This window comes from Bufo bufo, chromosome 5 (assembly GCF_905171765.1).
Source record: "Bufo bufo chromosome 5, aBufBuf1.1, whole genome shotgun sequence".
In the NCBI taxonomy this organism is placed as follows: domain Eukaryota; kingdom Metazoa; phylum Chordata; class Amphibia; order Anura; family Bufonidae; genus Bufo; species Bufo bufo.
Window position 1 is genome coordinate 129,672,958 of NC_053393.1, and position 20,172 is coordinate 129,693,129.

A 20,172-nucleotide genomic window follows, 5' to 3' on the forward strand; every position below is an offset into this window, starting at 1 on the left:
AACTGCATCCTGTCTAACTTTTAGCAGCAGTGCAGTGACAATTGCTTTTCCCATTCAAGTGATGGGGACAAGCAGTTTTAGTGGCAGTGCAACTACAAGACTGTGCAGTTAGTGAAGAGGATACAGTGCTTGCACAAGTCGGGTCATCAATATCACACTCATTCATGAGTAAGGGCTAAATTGTATTCTGCCTGAAACGCGTAAACCTTGCATTCTGTACCTGGATGTTTTTATATTGAATAAGTGCTTTTGGATTACCATCAAGACGGGCTGAACAAACCTTTTCTTCACATCAATATCGCACTGCACAACGCCTTAAATGTTTTGCTGGCCTGTCACCGGGATTTTGTGTATAGAGCTGAGCACATGGGTTGCTAGATGGCTGCTAGCACTTCTGCAATATCCAGTCCCCATAGCTCTGTGTGCGTTTTTTTTTACACAATAAAAGATTTGAAACCATATGCAAATTAACCTGAGATGAGTCCTGTCCCTGATATGAGTCGGAGATAGGACTCATCTCAGGTTAATTTGCATATGTATCAAATCTTTGTGCTTTTATTGTGTAAAAGAAAAAAAAACTGAGCTATGGGGAATGGATATTGCGGCTGTGCTAGCGGCCATCTAGCAACCCATGTCCTCAGCTCTATACCCAAAATCCAGGTGACCGGTTCCCTTTAAGAGCTTATTCACATGACTGTCCTTTTTTTTTTCTTCGCTGTGCTTCCTGTTTTTAAGACCGCAAACTAACCCCCCACTCCCCCACACTCCCTAATCAATGTGCTTGATCCAATAGACTCACTGCATTGCCATGTCAGTTTTTGTGAAACGGAATAGTCCTTGCTATCGGGTTTTTCATGTCTTACTTTTGCAGATAGTTCCTGGCAGTCAAGTGAGTAAGCTCTAAGGCAACGAACACTTAACGACCACAACAGAAAAATCGAGCAAAGCAAGATATAAAAATATCACTTTGTTTATTAATCCAAAATGTCAATTAAAACATATATCAGAAACATGCTGGATATTGTTGAAGATAACCCCACCAATGCAGAGTACACATAGGGTGCAGTCCACCATCAATGTCATAACAGGTAAGTATGGTACAGAATGATACTCAAAAATGAAAATATACACAATAAGGAATAATGGTACGGTAAATAGATCAAGAAACGTGCCAAATGTACTAATGAATGGAAAGAAACCATCACCATGCTGCTGCGCCGCTTCGCATAATACAGGTGAGCATAATTGGGTTCATATGTTTGCACCTGTTTGGAGGCCTATATATATGCCTGGCTTTTTATTACACACACCTCCTGGCGAAGCCAGTAGGTGAAACGTGCTTTGAGGTGGACTTGTTAGTCTAGCGGTGTGTTCTCCATGTCACAGGGTAGGCATTATTGACATTGTGCATGTATTTCTTTTTTTTTTTTCTTAATTTCTACTCATGTAGTTGTGGATGTCAGTTTAATAATGAAAATGTACACAAAAAGGAATAATGGTACGGTAAATAAGTCAAGAAACATAACAGTTTATAAAGCCGAAAAAAGAAATCTGTCCATCCAGTTCAGCCTGTTATCCTGCAAGTTGATCCAGAGGAAGGCAAAAAAAAACAACCTGTGAGGTAGAAGCCATTTTCCCCCACTTTGGAGTCAGGAAGGAATTTTATTCCCCTAATCAGGCAATCAGAATAACTCCCTGGATCAACGACCCCTCTCTAGTAGCTATATCCTGTAATATTATTACACTCCAGAAATACATCCAGGCCCCTCTTGAATTCCTTTATTGTACTCACCATCACCACCTCCTCAGGCAGAGAGTTCCATAGTCTCACTGCTCTTACTGTAAAGAATCCTCTTCTATGTTTGTGTACAAACCTTCTTTCCTCCAGACGCAGAGGATGTCCCCTCGTTAGTCACAGTCCTGGGGATAAAAAGATGAGGGGAGAGATCTCTGTTCTGACCCCTGATATATTTATACACTAGACCTCCCCTCAGTTGTGTGTTTTTTGTTTTTTTAAGTGAATAACCCAAATTTTGATAATCTTTCAGGGTACTGTAGTCCCCCCATTCCAGTTATTACTTTAGTTGCCCTCTGAACCCTCTCCAGCTCTGCTATGTCTGCCTCGTTCGCAGGAGCCAAGAACTGTACACAGTACTCCATGTGTGGTCTGACTAATTTGTATAGTGGTAGGACTGTTCTCATCACGGGCATCTATGCCCCTTTTGCTGCAACCCATTATCTTATTGGCCTTGGCAGCAACTGCCCTACGCTGGTTTTTACAGCTTAGTTTGATGTTCACTAAAATTCCTAGGTCCTTTACAATGTCAGTGTTACCCAGTGTTTTACCATTTAGTATGTACGGATGACTTGTAGTATTCCTTCCCATGTGCATAACTTTACATTTGTCAGTGTTAAACCTAATCTGCAACTTCTCTGCCCAAGCCTCTAATCTATCCAGAGCCCTCTGTAGTAGTATACGGTCTTCTTCCGTTTTAATTACTTTACACAGTTTAGTGTCATCTGCAAGGTGACTAAAAAAATAAAGGCGAATTGCACAGTTTTTATTTATTTTTCTGTTACGGCGCTCACCACACAACATTTTTTGTTTTTTTACAGTTTGAACTTCGGACGTGGTGATATGTAATATGTTTGTTTATATATTTTATATGTAAAATTGGGAAAGGGGGTAATTTTATTAAACTTTTTATTCTTACCTTCTAACCCGTTCAATAGATGAATGAAATATCAGAAGCCATAACTCCGACCTCCATAACACCCACTTCCTCAACCCTAATTGTCTTCACCCTGACATGGGCTTCGGGGAGAGTCTATACATGCCATACTGAACATGAGGCTTTTCTCTGTATTCTGCATCTGGTCTTCTGGAAATCATAACATACATATTGCTACATTGGTCAGCCTTGTGGGAAGGTGGGGCAAAAACCTGATTATCAGATGTCACAGAAGGCTGGACCAAAAGGAGGGAGGTTCCCTCACAGACCACCCCTCAGCTGAGGGGTGATAAAAAAAGGGTGTTTGGGAGCAAGTGATTGTCAGCCATTTTGGGCATCCACATCGTTTGGAGTGACTCCCCATATCTTCAGCTGTCCCCATAGCTGGAATATAACTACTGCATCTCAGTAAGCCAATATTCTGTATTTTATCTAGAGGTGGGACGAATCCAATTTTTTTTCAAATCCGAAAAGGTTCTCGACTATCGAATCTCAAATCTTACGAATCCTGTACATAATTGTGTGAACGGTGTAAGAAACAAAGTCAGACCGCGTCAGTTTGTCTGAACCTCCACCTCCCAGTCACGGTCGCACCCTATATGACCGCGATCGTTACGCCCCTGCTCCTATCACTACAGAACATACAGGGTAATACAGCGCACATACCACTTACATCCAGTGATGTCTCCTTTGATGTAGATGTTCTCTTTCCTCATCTTCTCCCTTCAGACCAGACCACCATTTTTTCAGCCATTTTTCGTCTCTGCAGTTTGACCAAAAAAAATAAATCTTCGTTTACTACTTTTCCATCTTATGGACAAATCATCCTAACACCCCCAATACTGTTCCGCTGTGCTCCCCAATACTATACTGCAGAAAAAGATAATACCCCTGATAATACTAGTACCACACAGAGCCCCCCATATAAAATACCCCTTCTTTGTGGCCTCAGTAGATGCCCCCATAGTGCCCCCCAATAATGTGCCAATAAGAAGTGGCCCCACAGTGCCACCCAATGTGCCAGTAAGTGTCCCCATAGATGCCCCCCTAATCATGTGCCAGTATCAAATGCCTCTCTCCTCCCCCCATGTGCCAGTATCAAGTGCGGAGTGCCTCCCCCCCCCCCCCCCCAATAATGTGCTGGTATCATAGTGGCACCCCCCCAATGTGCCAGTATTATAGTGCCACCTCCCCCCATAATGTGCCAGTATCATAGTGCCTGCCCCCCCCCCCCAAATGTGCCAGTAGTATCATAGTGCCTCTCGCCTCTCCCCCTCGCCAATGTGCCAGTAACAGATTAAAAAAAAAAACACTTTTACTTACCTCCGCTGCAATGCAAGCATCCTCTGGCCTGTGTCCCGCGCTGTACGGCTCAGGCGGCGCGATGACGTCCTCGTGCCGCCTGCACCGGCCTCTGATAGGCTGCAGGCCTTGTGCCGGCAGCCTATCAGAGGAACAGGGAAAGGAAACTCCTCTCCCTCCCCTGTCGCAGCAGCAAAGCGCTCATCTTCTAGAGTGCCCTGCCGCCGCCACCACCAGTCTGGGCACCACCGGGATTCGTCGACTTCTTCTCACGCTTTTAGGGCCCCTAAAATGCCAGGGCAGTATAAATACCCCACATGTGTCCCCATTTTGGAAAGAAGACACCCCAAGGTATTCCATGAGGGGCATGGCGAGTTCATAGAATTATTTTTTTTTTTGGCACAAGTTAGCAGAAATGGATTTATTTTTATTTTTTCTCAGTCTCCCTTTCCGCTAATTTGGGAGAAAAATTTAAATCTTTCATGTAATCAATATGCCCCTCAGCGAATACCTTGGGGTGTCTTCTTTCCAAAATGGGGTCATTTGTGAGGTGTTTGTACTGCCCTGGCATTTGAGGGTCTCCAATCATTACATGTATGGCCAGCATTAGGAGTTTCTGCTATTCTCCTTATATTGAGCATACGAGATTTTTTTTCCGTTCAGCCTCTGGGCTGAAAGAAAAAATGAACGGCACAGATTTCTTCATTCGCATTGATCAATGTGGATGAAAAAATCTCTGCCAAAAATAAGAGGGGAAAGGAGTCTGCCAGGACATAAAAGCTCCGCCCAACATCCAAACCCACTTAGCTCGTATGCCCTGGCAAACCCGATTTCTCCATTCACATCAATCGATGTGGATGAATAAATCATTGCCGGGATTTTTTTTTTTATATACAAAGTGTTTGCCAAAGCATATGAACACCGCCCCTCAGCTCATATGCCTCGGCAAACGTATCTTTTACTGCAGAGGAGAAATGTCGTCTTGCTGCGCCGCATACACTGACTTTTGTGTAATCTGACAGCAGCGCAATGCTTCTGTCAGAATGCACATCAGTGCTGCAGCTCGTTCATCGGTTGGTCCACCTAGAAGGTAAAAAAAGAAAAAACCAGGCCGCAACGCAATAAATTTATTAACATTAAGTTTATATAACATTTGAGCAGAACATTAACTTTTATAAACTTTAACTTTTTGAACAGAACATGAACTTTTCCAGGACGTCCCTCCATGACAGCACCCACTGGAGGATGTCCTATTGGACCTCTGTAGGGACAGGAAGCGAGAGAGGTTAAAAGGCCCCTCCCCACCCCTCTTACCAGTGTTCTTCCTGTCCCTACAGTGATAGGAGCAGAGAGGAGTATCCCTGCTTTTCAGTGGGGAGAGATATGGGCCGAGGCTGGTCGGGGGGCTTATGCCTCTCCTCTTCAGCCTCAGTTGGGGCCCTAAGCTAGCACCTCTCGGGGAAGAGGTCCCCTAGCATTTCCCGGTACCTGTATCCTTAGGCCGCGGTATGGGGACGCTGTTGCCGCTTCTCCTGCGGGAGCTCTGGGCACAGTATCGACTCAGGCGCTTCTCTGATGACGCGACGCGTCACGTCCCACGTGACCGGAAGTGACGCAAGGAAGCCGGAAGCTGTTGGCGACGCGCATCCATGCTGGAGGCCTCAGGATTCTGAGGCCTCGCATGTGGGGTCGATTCTCCTAGGATGAGTCCCCCAGAAGAGAAGGCGGAGCCGAGCGGTATCGAGGGAGGGCCAGGTCGGTAAGTCCATTTAAAAGAGTGATGTATTCTGCATGCAGCACACATCATGGAGGCCCAGGTATCTGCGAAGCTAGACGCCACTGCAGACCCCCTCGTCCAGGGAAATGTAAGTGAGGTCCTACATAGTTAGGGTTACTCTGGCAGGCCCTGTTACTATATCTTTCTCTCCCCCTTCTGTTTAAGGTGGAAAGGGAGCCGGGTCACAAACCGCATGGTGACTCCAAAAAGAGACCAAAGAAATGCGGGACCTGCGGCAAGAAGCTGGCGGAGTCATAGAAGAAGGCCCTATGCACAGATTGTTTGGCAAAAATATTAAAGGAGGAGCAACCGTCCTTTCTGGCAGAATTAAGGGCAATAGTGAGGGAGGAGATACAGGCGGCAGGAGCAAGTCAGCCCCCATCCCTTCCAGTCCCCTCTTCTCTGCCGGTCCCCTCTTCCCCACCGGCGAAACGTTCTAGAGTACAGGTGGACTCTGACTCAGAGGATGAACCAGCGTACTATTCGGACGAATTGGAAGAAGATCATACTCCTTCCTTATGAGAGGAACCTAGGAGATTCCGGTTTTCGGCTGAAGATCTAGATCCGCTCCTGACAGCTGTTAGACAAACAATGGCGGTAGAGGAAGAGGAGCAGACGCGCACCATACAGGACGAGATGTTTGGCGGTCTAAGAGCGAAGAAAAGAAAACTCTTTCCCGTCAACGCTAACCTGACTGATCTAATTAAAGATGAATGGGAAGAGGGTGACAAGAAGCTTTATGTGCCTCGGGAATTCAAAAACAGGTTAATCTTTAACCCAGATGAAACAAAACTTTGGGACGAGATACCAAAGGTGGATATTCAGGTGGCCAAGGTGGTGAAGAAAACTTCCATTCCCTTTGAAGATTCCTCACAGCTGAAGGATCTTATGGATCGTAAGGTGGATGGGCTTTTAAAGAAAGCATGGGAATCATCTGCCGCCTCCATAAATACAAATATTGCAGCTACCTCAGTGTCCCGGGCCATGTGTGTATGGCTGGATCAGCTTGAAAATCATCTTAGGATGAGAACATCCAGAGAAGAAATTCTAGATTCTTTTCCGTTGTTAAAGATGGCGGCTTCTTTCATGGCTGATGCCTCGGCAGAATCAATTAGGTTTGCGGCAAGGAACGATGCGCTCACAAACACTGCAAGACGGGCCCTCTGGCTCAAGTCTTGGACAGGGGATATAGCATCAAAGAATAAGCTTTGTGCAATCCCCTTTACTGGGTCCTATCTTTTTGGTCAGGTCCTTGACTCCATCCTAGAAAGTGCGGCTGACAAAAAGAAAGGCTTCCCAGAGGAGAAGGTAAAGAAACCTCAGCCCTTTCGGAAACCCTCCAAACAGTTTCCAACCTCACAGAGGGGAAAAGGTAAGACTGGGAGATGGAGCTACCCCAAAGGAGGTAGAGGAAGGGGTTTCTTGTTTAACCCATCTTCCAACACAGACAAACAATGACATCAGGCCAGTTGGGGGCAGACTCCGTTTATTCTGGGAGGCCTGGACTCGGGTCACCCAGAATCACTGGATTCTCAGTACAATCCGAGAGGGAGTGAAAATAGAGTTTCGCAGTCCACCCCCGTGGAGATTCCTGATAACAAAGTTTCAGTCCACAGAGCAAAAGAATCAACTATGTCTTGACGTAAGGAAACTGTTAGATCTAAAAGCGATAATACAGGTCCCAGTGGATCAAAAAGGCCTGGGTCATTATTCAAGACTTTTCCAGGTAAAAAAGCTGGACGGCTCGTTCAGGACGATCATCAACCTGAAGTCCCTGAACAAGTCTGTAGTCTACCACAGATTCAAAATGGAATCTATAAAGTCATCAATCCCCCTTATATCAGTAGGAGATCTCTTATGCACAATGGACTTAAAGGATGCATACTATCACATCCCAATACATCCACTCCACCAGCAGTACCTCAGGTTTGCAATCAACCAGGAGGGCACGATTCTCCATTATCAGTTCCAGTGCCTACCCTTCGGAATATCCTCGGCACCTCGGATTTTCACGAAGGTGATTACAGAAATTGTGGCATACTTAAGACAGCAACAAATAAGGATCGTCCCGTACCTAGACGATTTCCTTCTGATCGCAGAGACAAAGCAAAGTCTACTAGACAGTGTCCAACAGACCCTGGCCCTTTTCAAAGATTTGGGCTGGATAATAAATTATGCCAAGTCGGACCTAGTTCCGAGTACCAGGAAACAGTTCTTGGGTGTCATCTTAGACTCAGAGACAACATTCCTTTCTTCCGCTTCTAAAACGGGAAAGGATAAGGGAGAAGATGAGAGCCTTTCAGAGAAGGGACCATACCCTAAGAGAATCTATGCAGGTTCTGGGGTTAATGACATCTTGCATATCGGTCATACCATGGGCTCAATACCATTCCAGATTACTACAGAGCTCAATTCTGAGCGCATGGGACAAAAACCATCTGTCCTTAAACTCAAAAATAATCCTATCAAGACAAAGTCTAGATTCTCTATCCTGGTGGACCAACCCCAAAAACCTAAGGAAGGGGGTCGTCTGGAATCTTTCTCCAGTCATAGTAATTACTACAGATGCAAGCCAGTGGGGCTGGGGAGCCCATCTAAGAGATCAATTCCTTCAGGGGAGATGGTCCAGTCTCGACAGTCGCAGATCCTCAAATTTCAGAGAGCTGAAAGCTGTTTGGGAGACCCTGAAGAGGGCAGAACAAACTCTCTCCGGCCACCACATCAAGATCCTATCGGACAATGTGACGACGGTATGCTACCTGAAGCGTCAAGGGGGAACCAGGAACCCTCATCTTCAGGGATTATCAGACCAAATATTTTGTTGGGCAGAAGAAAAGGTGCTCTCAGTTTCAGCAGTCCATCTAAGAGGAGTAGAAAACTCCACAGCCGACTTCCTAAGCAGACACACGCTCAACCCGGGAGAATGGTGTCTGAACAAGGAAGTGTTTCAGCAGATCTGTCATCAGTGGGGACTCCCACAAGTAGACCTCTTTGCGGCAAGAGAAAACACCAAAGTAAACATTTTTTTTTTCTCTGAATCCAAGGGACAACCCGCTGGGGGTAGACGCCCTGTCCCAGGATTGGGATATGGATCTGGGGTACGCTTTCCCCCTGATTCCAGCATTCCTAAAGAAGCTGAGGACATGCTCAATGACTCTCATTCTGATAGCTCCAGCATGGCCAAAGAGGGCCTGGTTTCCTTTGCTGAAGGAGATGGTGATAGGAGATCCGTTACCCCGTCCGAGAAGGAAGGACCTTCTCCTAAAGGGACCCCTGGAACATCCAAACCTCGACAGACTACGGTTAACAGCCTGGATCCTGAAAGGCAGATCCTGAGGAAAAAGGGTCTGTCAGAGAAGGTAATATCTACCCTACAACAAAGCCGCAAACCTATAACCTCAGCTATATATTTAAAAATTTGGAAAAAATTTACCTCATGGCTGTCACAAACACATCCTGGGGTTTCTGACCCATCTATAGGCTACATTCTGGATTTCCTGCAGTTGGGGTTTGATTTGGGTTTGAAACCCAGTACCCTTAAGGTCCAGATTTCAGCCTTGAGTTGTTTTCTGGACACCTCCTTAGCTGAGCACAGATGGATAAAAAGATTTATTAAATCTACTTCCAGAATGAGACCTACTATTAGGCAGACGGTACCGCCTTGGGACCTAAATATAGTCTTAGAAAGTCTATGTAATCCCCCGTTTGAACCAATTGAGCAGTTATCTGACAGATTACTCTCTCTTAAGACCATCTTTCTGCTAGCAATTACCACAGCACGCAGAATAGGGGAAATTCAGGCCCTTTCTATCAGGGAGCCATATCTAAAAGTTTTGGACGACCAGATTATTTTAAAATTGGATCCATCCTTTCTACCAAAAGTTGTCTCTTCGTTCCATAGAAATCAGGAAATAATTCTTCCTTCCTTTTGTACCTCTCCCAAAAATGTGCAGGAAGAAAAGTTTCATTGTCTGGACGTAAGGAGATCCGTGTTAGCCTACCTACAAAAAACAGATTTGTGGAGAAAATCAAACTTTTTTATCTTGTTCGGAGGAAAGAACAAGGGCAATAAGGCCTCAAGACAGACTTTAGCTCGTTGGATCAAAGAAGCGGTTCAACAAGCCTACGTGCTGAAAGGACTACCATGTCCATTGTCCATTAAAGCCCATTCCACCAGAGCGGTGGCAACTACTTGGGCAGAAAAAGCAGACGCCTCAATTGAACAAATTTGCAGGGCCGCTACTTGGTCCAGTTTCACTACCTTTGTCAGGCACTATAGACTGGACTCTCTTGCCAACCAGGAACTAGGCTTTGGCCGTAAGGTTCTTCAGGCAGTGGTCCCCCCCCTAATTATTAAGCTGGTAGTTCTCCACTGGGTGCTGTCATGGAGGGACGTCCTGGAAACTAAGATTTAGTCTTACCGGTAAACGGTTTTCCAGGAGTCCAACATGACAGCACCCACTGGAGGATGTCCTATTAGACCTCTGTAGGGACAGGAAGCGAGAGAGGTTAAAAGGCCCCTCCCCATCCCTCTTACCAGTGTTTTTCCAAATTACTACACCAGATAGGATCCAAACTGTTTATTTGAACCTCCATGTTAACTTCACATTGGAATTTCTGCATACAAATTTTTATATATATATAAATTTGTATGCAGAAATTCCAATGTGAAGTTAACATGGAGGTTCAAATAAACAGTTTGGATCCTATCTGGTGTAGTAATTTGGAAAAACACTGGTAAGAGGGGTGGGGAGGGGCCTTTTAACCTCTCTCGCTTCCTGTCCCTACAGAGGTCCAATAGGACATCCTCCAGTGGGTGCTGTCATGTCGGACTCCTGGAAAACCGTTTACCGGTAAGACTAAATCTTAGTTTTTGCTTACTTTTTTTTTTTTTTTTTTTTTTAACCTTTATAGGACAAACCTCTCCTTCCCCATGGGACAATGAGCAAAGCGCAAATCGCCCAGAGATGTGGCGAAGTACATTATGCACTTTGTCCCAGGTGAAAGGAGAGGTTTGCAGCAGCTGTGAGTGAAAGGGCCCTAATAGCCCTGTGTGCCTGTCCTGTGTAACGCAATCCCTATGCTAAGTGTACCTGTGTGTGGTAATTCCGGAAACACTCCCCTAAGCATAGGGCAGGGTGGTCAGGACAGAAATAGCGGGTGTCACGCCTTATTCCACTCCTCCTACAGACACGACATTTTTTTCAGGGTGGCGCTTGGGTTCAGGTACCAGAAACGACACTGGGGAAATGTCACTCGTGTAGACGGCTCACTACACTGGTGGTTGGGGCCACGGAACCTCCTCGATATAGGAGGTTCTCGATGATCTCTTCCTGAAATTTGAGGAAGGATCCTGTTCTCTCCCAGCCTTACTGTAGAGAACAAAACTATTGTATGTCGCCAATTTAATTAAATATACAGACACCTTCTTATACCAGCGTCTGGTCCTGCGGGAAAGTAAATAAGGAGCCAACATCTGGTCATTGAAGTCCACCCCGCCCATGAGCAAATTATAGTCGTGGACCGAGAGGGGCTTTTCAATGACATGGGTTGCTCGTTCAATTTGGATTGTCGTGTCTGCCTGAATGGAGAAGAGCATGTAAACGTCATGCTTGTCTCTCAATTTCACTGCGAGCAGTTCTTCGTTACACAAGGCAGCCCTCTCCCCCCTTGCAAGACGGGTGGTAACGAGCCGTTGGGGGATGCCCCGGCGACTAGGTCGCGCGGTGCCACAGCAGCCAATCTGTTCTAAAAACAAATGCCTGAAGAGGGGCACACTTATTTAAAAAATTGTCCACATAAAGATGGTACCCCTTGCCAAATAAGGGTGACACCAAGTCCCAGACTGTCTTCCCACTGCTCCCCAGGTAGTCAGGGCAACCGACCGGCTCCAGGGTCTGATCTTTACCCTCATAGACACGAAATTTGTGCGTATAGCCTGTGGCCCTTTCACAGAGCTTATACAATTTGACCCCATACCGGGCGCGCTTGCTTGGGATGTATTGTTTGAAGCCAAGGCGCCCGGTAAAATGTATAAGGGACTCGTCTATGCAGATGTTTTGCTCAGGGGTATACAAATCTGCAAATTTGGTGTTAAGGTGGTCTATGAGGGGCCGAATTTTGTGGAGCCGGTCAAAAGCTGGGTGGCCTCTGGGACGAGAGGTGCTGTTGTCGCTAAAGTGCAGGAAACGCAGGATGGTCTCAAATCATGTCCTGGACATGGCAGCAGAGAACATGGGCATGTGATGAATTGGGTTTGTGGACCAATATGACCGCAATTCATGTTTTTTTGTCAGGCCCATGTTGAGGAGAAGGCCCAGAAACGTTTTAAATTCGGAAACTTGGACGGGTTTCCACCGGAAAGACTGGGCATAAAAGCTTCCCGGGTTGGCTATAAATTCAGTGGCATATCGTTTTTTTTTTTTGCCACGACTAAGTCCAAGAGCTCCGCAGTCAAGAACAGCTCAAAAAAAAAAACAGATCCGATCTGAGCTGTCTCAACCCGAACTCCAGACTGGGCGATGAAAGGGGGAACTACTGGTGCGGCTGAAGTTGGGGGCTGCCAATCAGGGTTTGCCAGCACCTCAGGGACTCTAGGGGCTCTACGGGCCTGTCTGTGTGGTGGCTGCGACGGGGGAACTAATGCACGTGCCACCGTACCAGCTTCAACTGCCCTTCTAGTGCTCGCCACTTCACCATGTTGTACGGCAGTGCTGGTACTAGGTCCAGGATGGGCTGCGCTGCTGGTGTATGCCTCACCGTGTAATCCGACAGCGACAGCCCCACTCTGCTGCCTTTTGAAGCGGATCCTGCGCAACCTGTGTTCTAGCAACACTGGGCCGGGTACGCCTGGTGGTATCAGGGACCTCCTCGTCCGAACTTTGGGTCAGACTGCCACTGCTTTCTACAGGTTCGTATTCTGACCCGCTGGATTCGTCAGATGAGAGTTCCCATTCCTCATCCGACTGGGTCAGAATCCTGTAGGCCTCTTCAGAAGAATACCCCTTATTTGCCATTTGGTCAACTAAATTTAGGGGGTATTCCCTGAGACTACCCAAGAAAAAAAGCAAGCCTGTCTTACAAATGGGAGGCTAGCGAAGTACCGGAAGCCGCTGCGATTGATAAAAAATATCAAAACTGATTTTTTTTTATTGACGCAGCGCTTGTAAAGTGATTGTGCAGTGATTAAAAAAATATATATTTTTTGGCACTGGGGCGGGCGTGGGCGAACGCACGTGTGGGCGACCGATCAGGCCTGATCGGGCAAACACTGTTTTGGGTGGAGGGCGAGCTAAGGTGACACTAATACTATTATAGATCTGACTGTGATCAGTTCTGATCACTTACAGATACTATAAAAGTACAAATGCTGATTAGCGATACGCTAATCAGTGACTGCGGTGGGCTGGGCGCTAACCGACGCTAACTACCTAACAAAGGGGCCTAAACTATCCTAAACCTAACCGTCAATACTAGTGGAAAAAAAAAGTGACCGTTTACACTAATCACTTTTTTTCCCTTTCACTAGGTGATTGAGAGGGGTGATCAAGGGGTTAATTGGGGGGGGGGGGGGGGGGGGGAGTGATCTGGGGCTAAGTGTAGTGTTGGTATGTACTCAGTGATGTGTGCTCCTCTGCTGGGACCAACCGACAAAAAGGACCAGCAGAGGAGCACAGAAGCCATTTAACACATTTATAAATATAATGTGTTAACTGGCTTGTGATTTCGATTTTTTGAAAATCACCAGCCTGCCAGCGATTATCATTGGCTGGCAGGCTGGTGACTAAATACTCCAACTTTTGCCAGCCCGCAATGCGCATGCGCGGGCTGGCTCTGCCTGAAATCTCGCGTCTCTCGAGAGGACGCGCCGGCGCGTCCAGGAGGAATAACAGGGCCGCCGCCCTGTACGGCGGTCCTGAGGTGGTTAAACTTAAGCTTCTACGTTGTTTCCTGTCCTGGGGAGGCGGGGCCGCCCTCGAGAGTGCTGTAGTGGAGGCTATTGGAAACTCCAATTACCGGTAAGAGTAATTAACCCATTCCTGACCAACTTACTGTTGGGGATCTGAAAATAAACTGATATCCACAACTACATGAGTAGAAATGAAGTAAAAAAATTACATGCACAATTACAATAATGCCTACCCTGTGACGTGATGGAGAACACACTGCTAGCCTCCAAACAGATGCAAACCTATACGCACCCAATTATGCTCACCTGTATTATGCAAAGCGGCGCAGCAGTATGGTGAGGGTTTCATTCCATTTATTAGTACAGATGTAGCAGGGGTAACAAACAAAATCTTAAAGGGGTATTCCCATCTTGCTACTTCATTCTCAATTGCTGCCAGCTAGCTGTTAACTTCCTGGTTTTTCTGCAGATAAGGCTGGGCGGGCTTAGGCAGCTAGAGTGAAGGCCGGCCACACCTCCTTATGACATCACACTGAGCGGAGTCCTGAGTGCTCGTTCATGTGAAAAGTATGACTCATCAGTCTTCAGTGTCTGTGATGGGAATGGTCACTCAGAGCCATGTGAAGTGAGCTCAGTGTACAGTAACACGTGGCTGTTCTGCAGTTTTACACATAAAATATCTGTCTGATCTTTTACAAACCCATTCTGTGCATCAAAAACTATAATTCTATATTATACATTAGCCCAAAAGCTTGACCAACCCCCACCCACCAGCACTGATGCAGATTTGTTTCCATTACAGCTGTACTCCAGTTGTGTATAAACCTCACACTATGTATCTTTATAGATGCATATACAGCTCAGCTACATGGGTCTTCTCCAGTCCCCTAACATCACTTTGGCTGAATGGCTTCCTATACAGCCCTGCTACATCTTTATTCTACTCCCCCACTAGCACTGTCTGAAAAGCTTCATATACAGCTCTACTACATCGGTCTATCTCTTCAACCAGCACTGTGTCAGAACAGCCTCATATTCAACTCTACTACATCTGTTCTCTCTTCAACCAGCACTGTATCAGAACCCCCTGCTTATTCAGCTCTGCTACATCTGTTTCTCTTTCACCAGCATTGATGCTGACCTGCCACATATACAGCTCTGCTACATCTGTCTATTCCCTTCCCCATTAGAAATGTCTGAACAGCAGCGTATTCAGCTCTGCTACATCAGTTTCTCTCTTCCACCAGCATTGATGCTGACCCGACACATATACAGCTCTGCTACATCTGTCTATTCCCTTCCCTGCTAGAACTATGGCTGAACAGCAGCATATTCACCTCTACATCCATCAGCCCCCCATGGTGCCTCCAGATACTTACCTGCGCTGTGGCCGCCCGACGCTCCTTCTCGTAACTCGCCGGTCTGTGCGGTGCATTGCTTTTGCTTTTATAGGAATGCGCCACACAGACCAGTGACGAGTTACAAGAAGGAGCACGGGCGGCCACAGCGCAGGTAAGTATGCTGCAGAGTAAATGACCATGGCAGCCAAGGCTTCAGTAGCCTCCTGGCTGCCATGGTAACCGATCGGAGCCCCAGCATTACACTGCTGGGACTCCAATCAGAACTGCCACCAATGATTGGAGGAGGGGGAGGGCGCACTGCCCACCAATGATGATTTCGCCCCAAGAATTTTATTTTTAATCAATACGGCCATCCTGAAATTGAAGGGGGGGGGGGGGGGGTCTGGCCGCCACAGTTATACACAGCAGCGCATCCCAGATCTCCTCGCCATTCACTGAGGAGATCCGGGCTGCGCTGCTAAACGCTGAAAACCTGGACAGCTCCCCTCCTCCTCCGCTGAGAGCCTTCCCCCTCCCCCCCCCCCCCCCGTAAGCCTTCTCCTTCTGGCGACGTGCACGCTCACAGAATGAGAGGCCGGCACAGGGAAACATCTGCGCAAGTGCGGCCCATGGGTGCGGCAGGCAAGCGGTGGCCGTATCCATGGGCAGCAAATATAAACAATGGAGTAGGAGAATTGAATTTTAGAGAGAACAGTAGTTTTTTTTTTTAATGCAATATAATTAGTCAAATGTTCACTGGGGGGTGTATAATTAAATACAATATGATCATGAAGATGGGAATACCCTTTTAACTCAAATTTCTTAACTCATCGCGTTATCTTGAAACAAAAGCCATTGAAAAGCAATTGCTTAATGCATTTAGTTGCATTTATTTTAGATAACACGTCTCATAGCATTTGTTTTAACCCTACTACATCCGTACATTATTTGGCACGTTTCTTGACCTATTTGCCATACCATTATTCCTTGTGTATATTTGAGTTTTCATCATTCTGTACTATATTTACCTGTTATGACTGATGGGGGACTGCACCCCATGTGTACTCTGCATTGTTGGGGTTATCAACAATATCCAGCATGTTTTTGAGATGTTTTAATTGACATTTTGGATTAATAAACAGTGATACTGTTATATCTTGCCTTTTTGTTTTTTTTTTCTGTTCTATATATGTTGTGGTGCAAGACTTCTCACTTTTCATGTGGGCACATGTAGGTGTTATAATGAACACTAAGGGCTCATTCAGACGGCCGTATGCTGTCCGCAAAAATACTGAATGCTATCCGTTTTTTTGCGGATCCGCAAAAAAACGGATCTGCAAAAAAACGGATAGCATTCAGTATTTTTGTGGACCCATAGACTTCAATGGGGCCATGTCCTGATTTTCACGGACAAGTATAGGACATGTTTCATTTTTTTGCGGATCCGCAAAAAAAACGGATAGCATTCAGTATTTTTGCGGGCAGCATACGGCCGTCTGAATGAGCCCTTAAGGGTATGGCTACAACTGATTTTAACTATTGAACTACAGCTTTTGCCTAAATTAATACATTCAGTTAAATGCAATAGCAATTTCTTTTTCTTTTTCTTTTTTACGGTCACTCTTAGGTTGTTCAGACAATTCAACCTCGTAACTTTGATTTTATAAACCCAAGAATTATTGGGAAAGATGGAAAGGTAATGATAGAAATTGATGCAAACCTCTCAATGGAGGATCTTCTCTCTGAGGATGAAGATGAAGTTGATATCTCAATTCTAAGTGCTGAGGTAACTGTTCTGCTTAATATGATACTTCAGCTGCTTCCTCAGTAATCCCAGCTTTCCAACTAGCACAGGTGTACTCAACTACTTTTTGTAAAGGTCCACATACCTGAGTCTGCTGTAGGACAAAGGTCCGAGCTGCAAAAAAGAAAAAAAAAAATTGTAAACTGGGACAACACCAGTGGTGTGTAGCACTACATATTCTAATTTTTTATTTTTTACAATAAGCCACGTCTCTAAGTCCACGTAATCTCCTTTCTGCTGACTAAACAGTAAGAATGTCCTTTCAGAGCCCCCTAACAATAATGATGCCCCTCACAGTATGATATCCCTTTAGTGCCCCACAAAGTATGTTACCCCTAAGTGCTCCCTCACAGTAGGGTGATCTGTTAGGTGCCCCTTGCACAGAATGAGGCCCTCCTTAAGTGTCACACACAAACTATGATGCACTCTTAAAGCTCCCCTCAGAAAGTGATTCCCCTTATGTCCCCCACACAATTTAATATCCTTTAGTGTCCCTCCACCCTTATACCACCTTACATTAAGAACATTTAGGGTATGGCTTGTTTTCTATTTGTATTAACCATAATGTTTTGTACATTTCTGTCAATCTTGCAGGATCTATTGAGAAAAATTGAAGAGCTAAAGGAGAAACTGCTGTCTGAAAGGCAAAGCAAACTGCTTCTTGAAATGCAGATCAGAAAAGAGATGGGGGAAGCTATGTATCAACAGATGGTACACCTTGATGAGACTTGGAGGTACGTGTAGAATGTGTGTATATAATTGACAGTTTCTCTGGTGCCCACCTACCATGATGTGCACAAGTCTTGTTCCCCTTTATCATTTTAAAACCTTGTTAAGACTGAGACAGCTGTCGTGTCTGATATGTACACTGCCAAAATCTGGAAGTTTATATATATATATATATATATATATATATATCTATATATATATATATCTATATCTGTATAAAGGAGTATGTAACCTATTTAGTTGCAGAAAATCTGCAGTGAATCAACTTTATGTGAACATGCCATTCTATTAGATGCACAGAAAAAAACAGGGTCCTGTAAGATGAAACAAAAATGGATCCTGTGCATCAGTTACCAATTCTATACGATGATAATATACTGTACGATGCACTTAAATATGGGTGCCGTGTAGTTTCAAGAAAGGCTTCTACATTGTCCAGCTCTCTCTCGCCATCATTATTCACACGGAATAAAACTAAAAACCCAGGCAGCACCTGGTTAAGTTACAGGGGATTCACAAAATGTGGTAATTACCCATGTAAAACATGCAATTATGTAACTGACGAAAAATTTCCAGAATGCTGATCATTCATTGACTTTGCCCATCAAGAGCTATATAAATTGCAATAGCACGGGAGTAGTGTATGTGATCCGATGTGAGGAATGTGATCTTATATATTTGGGCAGCACAATACGCAAGTTCAAAAATAGGATTCTTGAACATTTGAACTATATAACAAATCCCGCAGCTCTAAATATCTCAAATGCAGCCAAACATTTTATTCACACCCATGGTCTGAGAACGAACACCTTTCGTGCTTTTGCAATTGAAAAAGTTAGAGCCCCTACGGGGCGGTGGCCATAGAAAGAAATTGCTTTTGAGGGAAGCTTTCTGGATCTTCATATTAAATGCCAGGGTTCCTACAGGTTTGAACCAGAGAGGAATTAATGTATGTTTACCAGCAATAGCAGTAATAGAATATACCAGTTCATCTGTGACAATCTGGTTTTGAAGGTTCATAAAGTGGCTTGCTACATTGTTTTAAATATTTTGTATCTGTCACTGTGCACACTGCGATTTCCCCCCTTCCCCCCCGAAGGTCCCTACACCCAAAAGCATTTGAGTCATTCATTTGATTCGGGTGGGGAAGATGGGGTTAACCTGATTTAAAGCACCAATGAACATTGTTGCACAGGTGTAGTTTGATAATGACCTATTGGGCTAAAGGTGGTTCCATGTTAGAATGACCAATCCTGGTGAGATACCTCCTCCTGCAATCTTGTGGGGGATGGGATTTTGATCTTTAAATATATCAAACTAACATGGAACATTGTTACGACTAAGGACAGACTGTCCGAAATGCGTCAACGATTACCGCATGCTTCGTGGTTGTCTGCTGATGTACACAAGTTGCATTAAAAGTTTTTTTATTTGACTACAACTTCAGTGGCAAAACCATTTTTCACTTATTTCCGTCATACTGGGACACACCCTAAGGTTTCTGGACACACGGGAGAACAAAGGCCCAGGAGGTGAGCTGGATAATACTACTATACATGCGTCTGAGATGTACACTGCCAAAATATGGAAGTTTATCCATGGATATTGTAGTTTTTTTTTTTTTTTATACTGTATAAAGTATGTAACCTATTTAGTTGCAGAAAATCTGCAGTGAATCTACTTTGTGAACATCCCCTACTATTAGAAGCACAGAAAAAAACAGGGTCTTGTAAGATGAAACAAAAATGGATCCTGTGCATCAGTTATGCCCCTTTTGGCATCCATTTGAGCCATCTGTTAGGGATCTTCAACTGAAGTCCTGCATGCAATGCTTTTTCAGTCTAGAAAAATGGATCTCTGAACAGGATCAGTTTTTATAGTTGTGTGTTTATTTTTATGGATCAGAAGAACTGAAAATGAAACTGATGTGGAGTATATAATGTGGATCTCTTTTTTAATTAATATATTCCTAGTAAGCGACTTGAGGATTTCAAAGAAACTACAGAGGAGCAACTGGAAAGTAGATTAGAAATGTACAAGAAAGCCATCAAAAACCATGCTTATCGTCAAGCAGTGGAAGAACTTGAAGAGGATTATGTTCCACTAGAGGAGTTTCAGGCTGAACAAGAGAAAGTAGAGGTTGGTATATCCTGTGTGTATAGATTGCCATGAGGGGTTCATACTGTGATACTAGATCTGTAAATGTGATTTGACAATATGATCACCGGCAGTGGCTGTGTAACCCCTTAAATACCACGACCTGCGACATTCATGGCATCTATGTAGTACTTTAACCCCTTAATGACCACACACATTAAAAAATATATATATATTTGCATTCCAACAGCTCTAACTGTTTTTTCTCCCCCATCAATGTACTTATGAGGTCTTTTTTTGCAGGACAGGTTATACACTGCTCAAAAAAATAAAGGGAACACAAAAATAACACATCCTAGATCTGAGTTAATTAAATATTCTTCTCAAATACTTTGTTCTTTACATAGTTGAATGTGCTGACAACAAAATCACACAAAAATTAAAAAATGGAAATCAAATTTTTCAACCCATGGAGGTCTGGA

At 44.8% G+C, this 20,172-nt stretch overlaps 1 protein-coding gene across 1 annotated transcript in view; it reads left to right on the forward strand.

The window, feature by feature from the left end:
* Positions 1-20,172, forward strand: part of LOC121001628 (kinesin-like protein KIF20A) — a 132,729-nt gene that overhangs the window by 77,263 nt on the left and 35,294 nt on the right. The window contains exons 12-14 of the mRNA XM_040432795.1: positions 16,688-16,846; positions 17,459-17,598; positions 19,567-19,732. Coding sequence (XP_040288729.1) covers positions 16,688-16,846; positions 17,459-17,598; positions 19,567-19,732 — 465 coding nt within the window. The remainder of the gene's footprint in view (positions 1-16,687; positions 16,847-17,458; positions 17,599-19,566; positions 19,733-20,172) is intronic.